Below are 13147 nucleotides of genomic sequence, written 5' to 3' on the forward strand. Positions count from 1 at the left end.
GAAATGTGGGAATGTATCATATTTTGAATGACTGATGTTGTGGCCTAGTAATAACGCAGCTGCCATTTTGAAAATGACTTGGGAATAGTTAGGACACGTCACGCCAACACCCAGGAGGAAATACTGAAGAGGAAGTAGCTTGTGACCAGGAGGGACTTTCTACAAACCAGTGGAACCTGTCCTCTGAGGGACAACAGACCGTGACTCTCTGTCTCCTCCCCTCTGAGGGACAACAGACCGTGACTCTCTGTCTCCTCCCCTCTGATGGACAACAGACCGTGACTCTCTGTCTCCTCCCCTCTGAGGGACAACAGACCGTGACTCTGTCTCCTCCCCTCTGAGGGACAACAGACCGTGACTCTCTGTCTCCTCCCCTCTGAGGGACAACAGACCGTGACTCTGTCTCCTCCCCTCTGAGGGACAACAGACCGTGACTCTGTCTCCTCCCCTCTGAGGGACAACAGACCGTGACTCTGTCTCCTCCCCTCTGAGGGACAACAGACCGTGACTCTCTGTCTCCTCCCCTCTGAGGGACAACAGACCGTGACTCTCTGTCTCCTCCCCTCTGAGGGACAACAGACCGTGACTCTCTGTCTCCTCCCCTCTGAGGGACAACAGACCGTGACTCTCTGTCTCCTCCCCTCTGAGGGACAACAGACCGTGACTCTCTGTCTCCTCCCCTCTGAGGGACAACAGACCCTGACTCTCTGTCTCCTCCCCTCTGATGGACAACAGACCGTGACTCTCTGTCTCCTCCCCTCTGAGGGACAACAGACCATGACTCTCTGTCTCCTCCCCTCTGATGGACAACAGACCGTGACTCTCTGTCTCCTCCCCTCTGAGGGACAACAGACCGTGACTCTCTGTCTCCTCCCCTCTGAGGGACAACAGACCGTGACTCTGTCTCCTCCCCTCTGAGGGACAACAGACCGTGACTCTGTCTCCTCCCCTCTGAGGGACAACAGACCGTGACTCTCTGTCTCCTCCCCTCTGTCTGGGTGTTGCCTCCTTTACCACAGTGAAGCCACGTACAGCCAATGATCTTCGGTACAGCATGTAAACGCCTGACACTTTGATGCTATCGCCGTTAGGCACACATGCGCATGCAAATCACATATAACTGTCATTATTACTCATCTAGGACCCCGAACTTGATCACCAGCCGATTATATCCTGTACCTACACTGGATCCAATTAAAATCGGATCTCAAATCTGTGCAATATCTCACAAACTATAGGGCCGATCAGCCTGTGCTTTGGCGCATAAAGTTACAGAGGCTAATAGAGAAAATAAAAATGTCTTCACATTTCAATCGAAACAGACAATATTAAAAGAAGGTGTCCAATTATTTATTTTAAATGATCTATTCCAATGAGGGACTCTAGCTTCATTGACCAGCGACAGCATTCAGATTAGAATATGACAGAAGGTTCAACATGGTTTTAAAGATGTTTAATGATTTAAAGGGGCACTTCACCAAAAAACAACACCAATTTATTTTGCACATAATCTCACAAGGCTCTGAACTGTTTTGCATCCATTGGGAGTCAATTCATTTGAATATGACCACCAGTGATGTCACCAGATGACACTGAATCCTTGTGTTAATTACAGCTCAATAAAAGTATCTATCATTACCCCTTTAATGATAATGATATAGTTTATCTTTTACCTGGCTCTCTGTTGTCTTCTCTGTGCTGTCTGTCCTGTGGTCGGGCTGAACTGTTGCCTCTGTCTGCAATGAATGACCAAGAACAATGAATGACCAAGAACAGTCTCAACACAAACAACTCATGTGGACTCATTTCACATTGTTAACACGCCCATATTGGCGCGTGCACACACACACACACACACACACACACACACACACACACACACACACACACACACACACACTCAGCCTCACCCCGTGGTGTGTCTCTGCTCCTGACGTCTTGAGTTCTCGAACCCACACCTGAAACAGAGAGTATCAGGTGATGAGCAGACTACATACATCACTCATGTTTAATCAGAGGTGATGAACAGACTACATACATCACTCATGTTTAATCAGAGGTGATGAACAGACTACATACATCACTCATGTTTAATCAGAGGTGATGAACAGACTACATACATCACTCATGTTTAATCAGAGGTGATGAACAGACTATATACATCACTTCATTATTTACCTAATCCTCGTCTTTCTGGGCCACGGACTGCGACTGAGACACTGGGACTGGGAGTGGGAGCTGTAAAACATTAGATTAGATTGCATTAGATTATATTACATTACATTACATGTGATTAGATTACATTAGATTGGACAGACAGGAAATGGCCATTTTCACTATAGGTCCCCTTTAGAGTAGCTACCCACCCTATACTATACCCAAAGATGAAGGGGATGAGTTTATGAAGATTAGTACCACTACCCACCATAGACAGATATAGATATACAGTGTGGCCATTTGAGTCAGATGAACTTCTTCTACAATGTGTGTAGGGGAAATGTTCTCACGTGTATACCGCCACCTAGAGGCTCTGATTTATTCTGTCATGAGGTTACTGACTCCATTCCACTTAAGTGTCAGTAATGCAGATAATTCAGTGCTCCAAACCATAGCTCCAAACAGCGTGATTACACAAACAAGCCGCATTTCTCGGAGACGCTCTCTGATTGGCCGACGCCTGTTTCTACACTGGTTAAGCTTAGGCACTCTTCGAAGTAGGTTAAGGTTAGAGTTTGTCTTAGAGCGTGACGGCAAGTTCTTTCGACGGTTAAGCTTAGGCACTCTTTCGAAGTTGGTTAAGGTTAGAGTTTGTCTTAGAGCATGGCGATAGAACGCCAGGTAGTTTGCAGGCTGTTTGACGAGGAAATGGGCAAAGACACAGCTCGTCGCGGATTGGCCAAACGCGTCAGTGGCCAATCAGAGAGCGTCAGTCAGTGCCAATCAGAGAGCGTCTCCGAGAAATGCTTGTTTGTTTGTGTAATCACGCCTCCAAACACCACTGAATCTCAAATGAAATGGAGATGCTTGGAGAAATGAGGAAGAAGCAGTTGTCTTCTGGGTAGAAAACAGGTGGAGTATTTATAAAAAGAAAACGAATGGCGTGGTAACAGTGGGAACATTGTGTAGGAAGTACACACTCTGGTTTTAGAGGGGAGTGCTGTAGACATCAAAGCACTATACATACCTTGAGGACGACTGTTTGTGTTGCGAGAGCCCAAACCGGAAAACACTATAGGGGATGAACATTGTAAAAAGAAAAGAAACCCACTATGTGAGATGAACATGGTAAAAAATAACAATATGTGAGATGATGAACATGGTAAAAAAAATAACAATATGTGAGATGAACATGGTAAAAAATAACAATATGTGAGGTGAACATGGTAAAAAAATAACAATATGTGAGATGAACATGGTAAAAAATAACAATATGTGAGATGAACATGGTAAAAAAATAACAATATGTGAGATGAACATGGTAAAAAAATAACAATATGTGAGATGAACATGGTAAAAAAAATAACAATATGTGAGATGAACATTGTAAAAATACTATGGGAGATGCACATTGGAAATACAATGTCAATATAATGTTTCAATTCATATCCAAGCAATCATGTCATTATTTAGAAATGATGAAGAAAATAAAAGCACATGCAGAGTAAAATGAGAAACTCACGTTTTAAAAACCCTCCCTTCAGTTCTCCATTCCGATTGGCTGGCACACGACAGGAGAGGAATAATATGTTAGCAAAAGGTATTTTCAACTTTCAACAGAGCTCCACAGACCTTGGGTTGGGGAGAACGTTCTGCATGACGGGAGCCTCTGGTGAACATTTTGATTGGCCGTGATCATTTTCCCATGCAACATAGAGAAGAACTCAGTCGCGCTGAGATTGTAAAGCAGATGCATATTATTTAACCCTTTCGCTACCACACTACCAAAGGGTTAACCCTTTCACGGTGACAATATAGAAGGTTAACCCCTTCACTGCCACACGACAAAGGGTTAACCCTTTCACAACCACGATACAGAAGGTCAACCCTTTTCACTACCACACTACAGACGGTTAACCTTTCACTGCCACACGACAAAGGGTTAACCCTTTCACAACCACGCTACAGAGGGGCGGCTAGGTGGTGTAGTGGGCAAGGCGCTCGCCATCAACGCTGGAGACGCTGGGTTTCGAATCCAGCTCTCGGCGTTGCTATCAGCTTGGCTGGTCGTTCATACTAACACAATTGGCAGTGTTAGGGGTGGGAAAGCTGATGGGTGGGTCCTGGGCGTTGTGGACAGCGACCCCTACAGTTCGGTCGGGGCGCCTGCACAGCGAGGGTAGGATCTGGAGGGAGGTAGTGTGACCTTCCACACGTTACACTCTCCCGGTGAGAATCTGCGCTGCCAGGCTGGCTGCCGGCTGGCTGCACATGCGTCGGAGGAAAGCATGTGACAGTCTCCGGCCTCCCGGACCAACAGTAGGGGGGAGTGCGCAACAACCAGGAAGGGAGTTGGGAATTGGCATAACGACTAACAGTGGGATGGGAGAAAAATCGGAAAAAGGAGGGGGGGGGGGGAATATAATAAAAGAAATTAAAAAAAAAACACGCTACAGAAGGTAAACCCTTTTCACTAACACACTACAGACGGTTAACCGGCTGTAGTGTGGTAGTGAAAGGGTTAACCTTCTGTAGTGTGTGGTAGTGAAAGGGTTAAAGAGTAAGTTCATTTTCAATCCCTAGCTCTATTACCAGTTGTACCACTACCTACTGACCACTGATGTTGTTGATCAGTAGAGTCCTTTCTCAGCGCAATCCATGCTGTTCTTCATACTGGACACCCGCAGCTCCAGCGAGTTAGCCTCAAAACTAATGTAAAGTAATGGGGTCACTCTTCACTCTATATAAGCACTGAAACCTACTGCAGTGCTGAAACCTACTCCACAGTGCTGAAACCTACTCCACAGTGCTGAAACCTACTCCACAAACCTACTACTGTTGTGGCTAACTAAGGAGGAGCTGGGTATCCAGTATGAAGCCCAGCATGAAATGTTCTAAGAAAGGACTCCACCCTCCTTCAACAACATCACTGATGACCAGGACTAGGGCTCCACATCTGTGTACATAGTGATGGCTGTTGTGTTTTAAAAACCGTCAATTTGAATAATCGTTTTCTGGTTTCTACAAGAATGAAAGAAATCTATCGAACTGCTTTTTTACATCAGAGAATGTGTTTTTTTTCTTTTTTCTTTTTTCTTTATCTTTTTCCCCCCTCCTTTTTCCTCCGATTTTCTCCCATCCCAATGTTAGTCGTTATGCCAATTCCCAATCCCCTTCCTGGTCGCTGCGCACTTACCCCCCACAGTCGGTCTGGGAGAGTGGAGGCTATCACGTGCTTCCTCCGACACACGTCTAGCCAATCAACCGCTTCTTTTCACCTGGCAGCGCGGACTCTCACTGAGAGCGTGTAACGTGTGGAAGGATCACACTACCACCCTTAGATCCTATCCTCGCTTAGCAGGCGCCCCGACCGAACTGTAGGAGTCGCTGTTTACAACGACCCGGACCCACCCCGCCAGCTTCTCCCACCCTCTAATACTGCCAATTGTATTAGTGTGAACGGCCAGCCAAGCTGGTGACAACCCCGGAGCTGTGAGCTGGATTCGAACAGGCGAATCCAGCGTCTCCGGGGTTGGTGACGAACGCAATCTCCGTTACGCCACCTGACCGCCCCTAGAGAATGTGGGTTTCTATATGTTGCATAGTGACATTATTGCGGCTAATCTTTAGATTTTCGACACTGCAGTGCTCTATTAAAGGGGAACCACGCCCCATTCATCATTCATGTTATGCCTGTGGTCTAAGTCAATCTAAAGATATTAGTGAACATGAACAACTTTCTCACAAATTCAAAAGCTAAAGGGCAAAAACAAAAAATTGTGATGTCATCAGTATGGAGCTTGTCACGGTCACAAATGTGCCTACTATATTTGAGTGATATTATTTGGTTGCAGTGCCATGTTTTATCACTAGGTGGCACCCTTTGTTTGTACTCAATTTAGCGTTGGGTAACTTGAGCCAGTGACTCTCTTCACTTCCTGTCTACCTGCCATCTGGTACGGTACGTTAACTTGTCCTTCAGTAACGATTTAGCTTGTGTTTGTGAATCTACAGTATATATCGATCTACATTTTGTATATTGAGAGAGTATAGAGCCGTATGACCAGGCATTGTATGGTTATAAGTATACAGTAAATAAAAGGATACATGACAATGTGTTAAATCCTAACAGTGACATCGTCTGACTAGCTCTCTCATGCTAGCGTGGTGCGTTCCCTTTCTTGTTAACGTCATCACATGATGCACTGCCAGACTCGTTACACGCTGCTCCATAGACAATGAAATGAGAAAGGTGGTAAAGATCATAGATATATATCACTAGATGACTCACCCGCGCTGCTGGCCAACGGAGACCGACATTGCCACATGGCGGTCATCTTGCATGGGTGAAGCACGCCCACTCATAACATGCATGTACTATGATGCATGTACTATTGAAATAACCATAGCTTGCAAAATTTTCAACCGTTTGGTTTGTTAAAAACGTCAGAGATGTAGTTATCATACTGCATACATTATAATGGACTTTCATATAAAAGAAAAAAAATTATTAAAAAAATGCTTCCACGTCAATAACGTTTGTAATAAACCAAACCGTTTGTAAATCCGTCAAGATTTCTGTGAGTTAAGAGTATTTTTTTTTGTGTGCAGATCATCACCTTAACACTTTGGATGCCACGCCCGAGATTTCTCTGGTTTACCCCCCGCGGGTTGAATGCCCATCACGAGAATACTCTGTTCTGCATCAAGCGAGCCTACCGTTGGAGATCCAGTCACCCCAGGCGCTCAGATGTGAAAAAAGCGCCCCCTATCATCTCCCAGATGGTAAATCACCCTTTTGGATTGGACTCAATGAAAGTGAATGGGAGAAAGGATTTCTGACTCCACATTTTACTTCTCACTGATGTAACCGGGGTCTACCAGAGTTCATTCTGGTGCCTTGGTGCCGCGGCGAATATGTGTTTTACTGTATACACGATGGATCAATCAAATGAGCGATTTTTTCGAATGGCGATCGGAAATTGGAATAAACCATTTGGATACCATCTGATCTCAGGTAAGGAATCTATGTTATCAGTCTTAGGATAATCAGACTCGTTTTCACGGATATATAAGCGTTTCCCCTATATGTGATATGGCTGTTTTGACTGTAAAAGCCATCAGGAAATAAGAGCAGCGATTATCAGCGCGCGGCACGAGCGTGCGTGCGCACACATATACTATCGATTATCTAGCGTTTATTTGAAAACGATTCATAAATAGGCCGACAAATGACAACGTTCTAGAATATTCCAGTAAAAGACGATTATCATAGAATGTGTTGTTTTTTCCGCGAAAACAAGTGATTTTCAAAATGCTATCAAACTGAAATGAAGCGATAAAAAAACAATCTGCTTTGACAATGTTGACTGGAAAATTAGTCTTTGATAAGCGACGGGCAGATTAGACACATAATAAGCCATAATTTAAAACATAGATTAGGCGATATTAACGTTAACATTGGAGTGGATTTGGGCATTCAAGGGGGTAAAAAGGAAAACACGGCTGGCTCTCAAAGTGTTAAAGCAGTAGTCCACTCAAGCAAGATGGCCGCCGGTGAACTACGCCGGAGACTCTGCCTTGAGCCATCTAGTGATATATATCTATGGTAAAGATGACACTGAGAGCACCCAGGGGAATGTTCTACATTATTTCGGCATTGAGATAGCTACTATGGAATTGAAACTCATTTGGGTACAACAACTCAAATAAACATTCCACAAAAAAGGTTTCCCATTCATTGTCAATGGAGCAGCCCCAGGTGTTATATAAGTCTTACTTGTGGTGTCTGACTTTTGGAGAGAGAAGCCCATTGTTACAGGCATATGTTTATAGCCTGTGTTAGAGGGACACCTAGTGGTGCTTGACCGGATGTGATGTGTTGACATGCGCACTGCTGTAACCTCAGTTTAATAAAAGATATACTGAAACATGGTGTCAGAAGCGGGAGCTCCGAAAGAAATAAACGTATAAGGAATAAAACCACGCCATGGCGAGCAACAGCATCCCAGCGCCCGAGGGCATGCGCATGTCTGGGGATTTGGCTAAGAACTGGGATGTTTTCAGGGCAGAGTTTGATGATTTTTTGCTAGCTACCGGTCTGAATGAAAAGCCGAAGCCAGTTCAAGCAGCCACGCTGAGACGGCTAATGGGAAGTGAGTGCCGTCATGTTTATACACACAGCCTCGCGTTGACGGATGATCAACGCAAGGACCCAGCTGATATTTTGCGCGCATTGAGGGATCATTTCAAGCCTGCGAAGAATGTGATCTATGAAAGATACATGTTTGGATGTTGCAAACAGGAGACTGATGAGCCAATAGACTGTTTCCTGACGAGGCTAAAGGAGAGAGCGTCAGCATGTGAATACCGCGCACTGAAGGACGAGCTGATTCGGGACAGGCTCGTGTTGGGTGTCGCAAATGAAGGCACCAGGAGGCGCTTACTGCGGGAACGTGAGTTAACGTTACTAGCGGCGACTGAAATCTGTCGGCTCGCTGAACTGACCGAGAGACATATAAGGGTGATGGCCCCGCCAGCGCAGACAGACAGTGTGAATGCCGCTGACAGACAGAGCGAGAGGCGCGCATTTCAAAGGAGGGCGGCGCCAGCGGAGAGGGAGCCCCAGTGGAGCTGTAAATATTGTGGGGGGAGCCACAAACGGGGCAGAGAGCAGTGCCCAGCCTATAGTAAAACCTGCCGGATATGTGGCATAGCAAATCACTTTGCCAAGGTATGCCAGGCTGGTAGCAGGTCTGACAGAGTAAAAAAGATAAATGTGCTTGAAGATGATGACAAGAAGGGGGAATACTCAGATACAGATGATAGACTGTTTCAAGTCACTGAATGTGTAAATACTGCAAAGGCCCAGCAGGGGCACAAGTGGTTTGTGAATCTAAGCCTAAATAAAAAAAAGCAGCAGTGCCAGCTGGACACAGGCTCTACCTGCAATGTCATGGGCCGCAGGATTAAAGAGAAGCTGTCACCCAGAGCGGCGCTACACCAGAGCACGGCCAGGTTGAAACTATACTCTGGGGAAATCATGCCATCACTGGGAAAATTTCACACTGAATGTGTCATCCGTGGAGAAAAGCACAATCTCACATTTGAGGTAGTCGACACCGAGCAGAAGCCTCTTCTCGGGGGGAGCACGTGCGAACGTCTGGGCCTCGTGAGCTTCACGGTTCCGGATGAACTTAATAAAGTTGATATAAGTCCACCTATGCCCCTCACAAAAGTGCAGCTGCTGAGAGACTATCATGATGTTTTTAATGACCCAATCGAGTCGGTCCCGGGAGTGATACACTTTGAGCTGGATCCTGAAGTGGTGCCGGTGCAGTGCGCACCAAGGAATGTCCCAGTGGCTCTGAAGGAGAGAGTCAAGGAGGAACTTGACAGACATGTCAGGGTCGGCAACATCACGCCTGTGACTGAGCCCACACCATGGATAAGTAACATGGTGACGGTGGCAAAGCCAGATAAAATAAGGATTTGTATCGACCCGAAGCCTCTCAACCAAGCGCTGCGGAGGTCTCACTACCATATGCCTACACTGGAAGATGTGTTGTACAAGTTACCAAAGGCCCGCCTCTTCACACTGGCGGATGCTCGCGATGCCTTTTTACAGTGCAAACTTGACGACGAGAGCAGCCGTCTGACGACCTTTTGGACGCCGTGGGGTCGGATGAGATGGCTCAAGCTCCCTTTCGGAGTCTCTGTTGCGCCTGAGATATATCAGCGCAAACAACATGAGCTGCTAACGGGCTTGGCCGGTATCGAACCGATCGCTGATGACATCCTGGTGGTCGGATGTGGCGATACGGATGCCGAAGCCGAACTGGACCACGACAAAAACTTGAGTGCTCTCATGGAACGATGCAGAGCAGTGGGACTCAGGCTGAGTGAGCGCAAGCTGCAATTCAAACTCAAGGCCGTACACTTCCACGGCCACATACTGTCTGCGGAGGGACTGAAAATTGACCCAGAGAAAACACGTGCCGTGCTGGAAATGCCGATGCCCACAGACGTGAAAGCGGTACAGCGCTTTATTGGATTTGTGACGTATCTAGCAAGGTTTCTGCCAAAACTCTCTGAGGTCTGTGAGCCGCTCCGCAGGCTCTTGGATAAAGACGTCATGTGGCATTGGTTGCCAAAACACGAAGATGCGGTGCGTGAAGTGAAGCGAATGGTCACCAGCACACCTGTACTCAAATATTATGACATCACAAAGCCTGTTACGATCCAGAGCGACGCCAGCATGACCGGGCTGGGGGGCTGTTTGTTGCAAGGGGGACAGCCCGTGGCTTTCGCCTCGAGGGCACTGACGCAGACAGAGCAAAACTACGCTCAGATCGAGAAAGAGTGTCTGAGCATAGTCTTCGCCTGCCAGAGATTCCACCAGTACCTATATGGCAGGAACACTATCACCGCAGAGACTGACCATAAGCCGCTGATCACAATATTCAAGAAGCCCCTCCTGAGTGCACCGAAACGTCTCCAGGGTATGTTGCTGCAGCTGCAGAACTATAATCTTGATGTGGTCTACAAGCCTGGCCCCGAGATGTATGTCAGCGACACCCTGAGCAGGGCCACCCTGCCGTGCCATGGGTCTGACACCCCGTACGTGCAGCATGCTGTGTGCGCTGTGGACAGCACCCAGGCAGAGTATTCACAACTGGACCAGGCGCAGCACCTGAATGTTACGGCTTTTAGATTTGGCCAGATTGTGCAGCACACAGAGACAGATGATGTGCTCCAGGAGCTGGCGTCTGTGATTCTCAGTGGCTGGCCAGACTTTAAAGAGGACACCCCACTGGCAGTGCGGGAATACTGGCCCTTCAGAGACGAGCTGAGTGTTCAAGATGGAGTGTTATACAGGGGACAGTGTGTCATTATACCAAAAGCCATGAGGTCTGAACTGCTCAAACGCATACACACTAGCCACATTGGTGGGGAGGCATGTTACAGGCGTGCCAGGGATACCCTTTTCTGGCCAAACATGAGAGCGGAAATAAAGGACTTTGTGGCAAACTGCTCCGCATGCAACGAGTATGCACAAGTCCAGCAGAAGGAATCTATGATGTCGCATGACATACCAGCACGCCCGTGGCAAGCAGTAAGCATGGACGTTTTCTCATATGCGGGAAAGGACTATCTTATCATTGTAGATCAATACTCAGACTTCTGGGAAATCGATCATCTGCCGGATCTGTCTGCTGACACACTCATCACACGATGCAAAGCTCAGTTTGCACGTTATGGACAGCCAGACAGGGTGATCTCAGATAATGGCCCACAGTTTGCGTGCGAGCGGTTCAGGAGGTTTGCAGCGACCTGGGGGTTTTCCCATGTCACGTCTTCACCCCGACATCCTCAATCCAACGGCAAGGCGGAGTCGGCCGTTAAGATTGTCAAATCACTCTGTAAGCGGGCAAAATTGGATGGCACGGATACATGGTTGGCCATCCTTCACTGGCGTAACACACCCACCGAGGGGATGGACAGCAGCCCGGCCCAGCGCTTAATGGCACGCAGGCTCAAGACTTCACTGCCGGTCACAGACAGCCTGCTTCTACCACGGGTGGTGGACGGAGTAGCAGAGAAGCTGCGGTGGAAAAGGCGGATCGCAAAATCATTCTACGACACGGCTGCCAGGGACCTTCCAGAGCTTAATGTTGGAGATCACATAAGGATGAAGCCTCTGCCCGGTGATCGCACAGGGAGGTGGCGCCTGGGCCAATGCCTCCAGAGGGTCGCTCCTCGCTCATTTGTGGTGGATGTGGACGGCACACACTACAGACGCAACCGAGTGGATCTGCGTGTTGCGGAGCGCTCAGCCCAAGCACAACAGTCGGACATACTACGGCCGGAGCAAAGCAGTCCTGACCAAGCTCATGTCACTGGAGTGACAGCCTCTGCCGGGACGCAGATTGTCCCAAGTCAAGGGGAGGTAGGTGGCGAGGAACATCCCTGCACGCCACACGCACCGAGGACACCGGTGACGGGCGTGACGACAAGGGGTACTGACACAGCAGGCCATGGTGTCTACTCACGGAGTGGCCGCCTGTCACGGCCACCACAACGACTGGACTTGTAATTTTTTTTGAGAGTAAAGTTGGGCAATGTTATGTTAGAATGTCATCGAAGTAATGTTATTATGATGACTGGACTTTGAAAAAAAAAAAAAAGAGAAAAAAAGGAAACAGTTGGGCAATGTTATGTTAGAATGTCATTTGAAGTTGTGATTGATAAACAAGATGCAAGCATATCATTATTTGCAAACAGCTAAAGGAAAGGAGATGTTACAGGCATATGTTTATAGCCTGTGTTAGAGGGACACCTAGTGGTGCTTGACCGGATGTGATGTGTTGACATGCGCACTGCTGTAACCTCAGTTTAATAAAAGATATACTGAAACACCCATGTTCACAAATATGGACTGAGCCATCTTTAATGGACTGAAAATCCTTCGTTGGAACAAACCGGGTTGTTGGTGTTCCCCTTTAAATGAACAAATGAAATGGAAACTATTCCTGGAACTATTTTCATCAAACACTAAGGAGAAAACGAGACTCACCACTGCCGTCTCTCAAGGTGAAGAGTGTCGTGTCATTCACTGTAGAGGGAACATGATGGACACAATGTAACACAGTGTAGTGTGACGTGACGTAACAATGTAAGACAATGCAGTGTGACGTGACATAACAATGTAACACAATGCAGTGTGACGTGACGTAACAATGTAACACAATGCAGTGTGACGTGACGTAACAATGTAACACAATGTAGTGTGACGTGACATAACAATGTAACACAATGTAGTGTGACGTGACATAACAATGTAACACAATGTAGTGTGACGTAACAATGTAACGCAATGTAGTGTGACGTGACGTAACAATGTAACACAATGTAGTGTGACGTGACATAACAATGTAACACAATGCAGTGTGACGTGACGTAACAATGTAACACAATGTAGTGTGACGTG

The 13147-nt window shown here is 47.0% G+C and overlaps 1 protein-coding gene across 3 annotated transcripts in view; it reads right to left on the reverse strand.

The window, feature by feature from the left end:
- Positions 1–13147, reverse strand: part of trim25l (tripartite motif containing 25, like) — a 39902-nt gene that overhangs the window by 10841 nt on the left and 15914 nt on the right. For all 3 annotated transcript variants that reach the window (XM_084319046.1, XM_084319047.1, XM_084319045.1), the window contains 6 exons: positions 12734–12772; positions 3680–3718; positions 3185–3229; positions 2179–2238; positions 1911–1958; positions 1674–1736 (listed from right to left, as the gene is read on the reverse strand). In XM_084319046.1, the coding sequence (XP_084175172.1) occupies positions 1674–1736; positions 1911–1958; positions 2179–2238; positions 3185–3229; positions 3680–3718; positions 12734–12772 (294 nt within the window). The remainder of the gene's footprint in view (positions 1–1673; positions 1737–1910; positions 1959–2178; positions 2239–3184; positions 3230–3679; positions 3719–12733; positions 12773–13147) is intronic.

This window comes from Notolepis coatsorum, assembly GCF_963971535.1.
Source record: "Notolepis coatsorum genome assembly, chromosome: 1".
Taxonomy (NCBI): Eukaryota; Metazoa; Chordata; class Actinopteri; order Aulopiformes; family Paralepididae; genus Notolepis; species Notolepis coatsorum.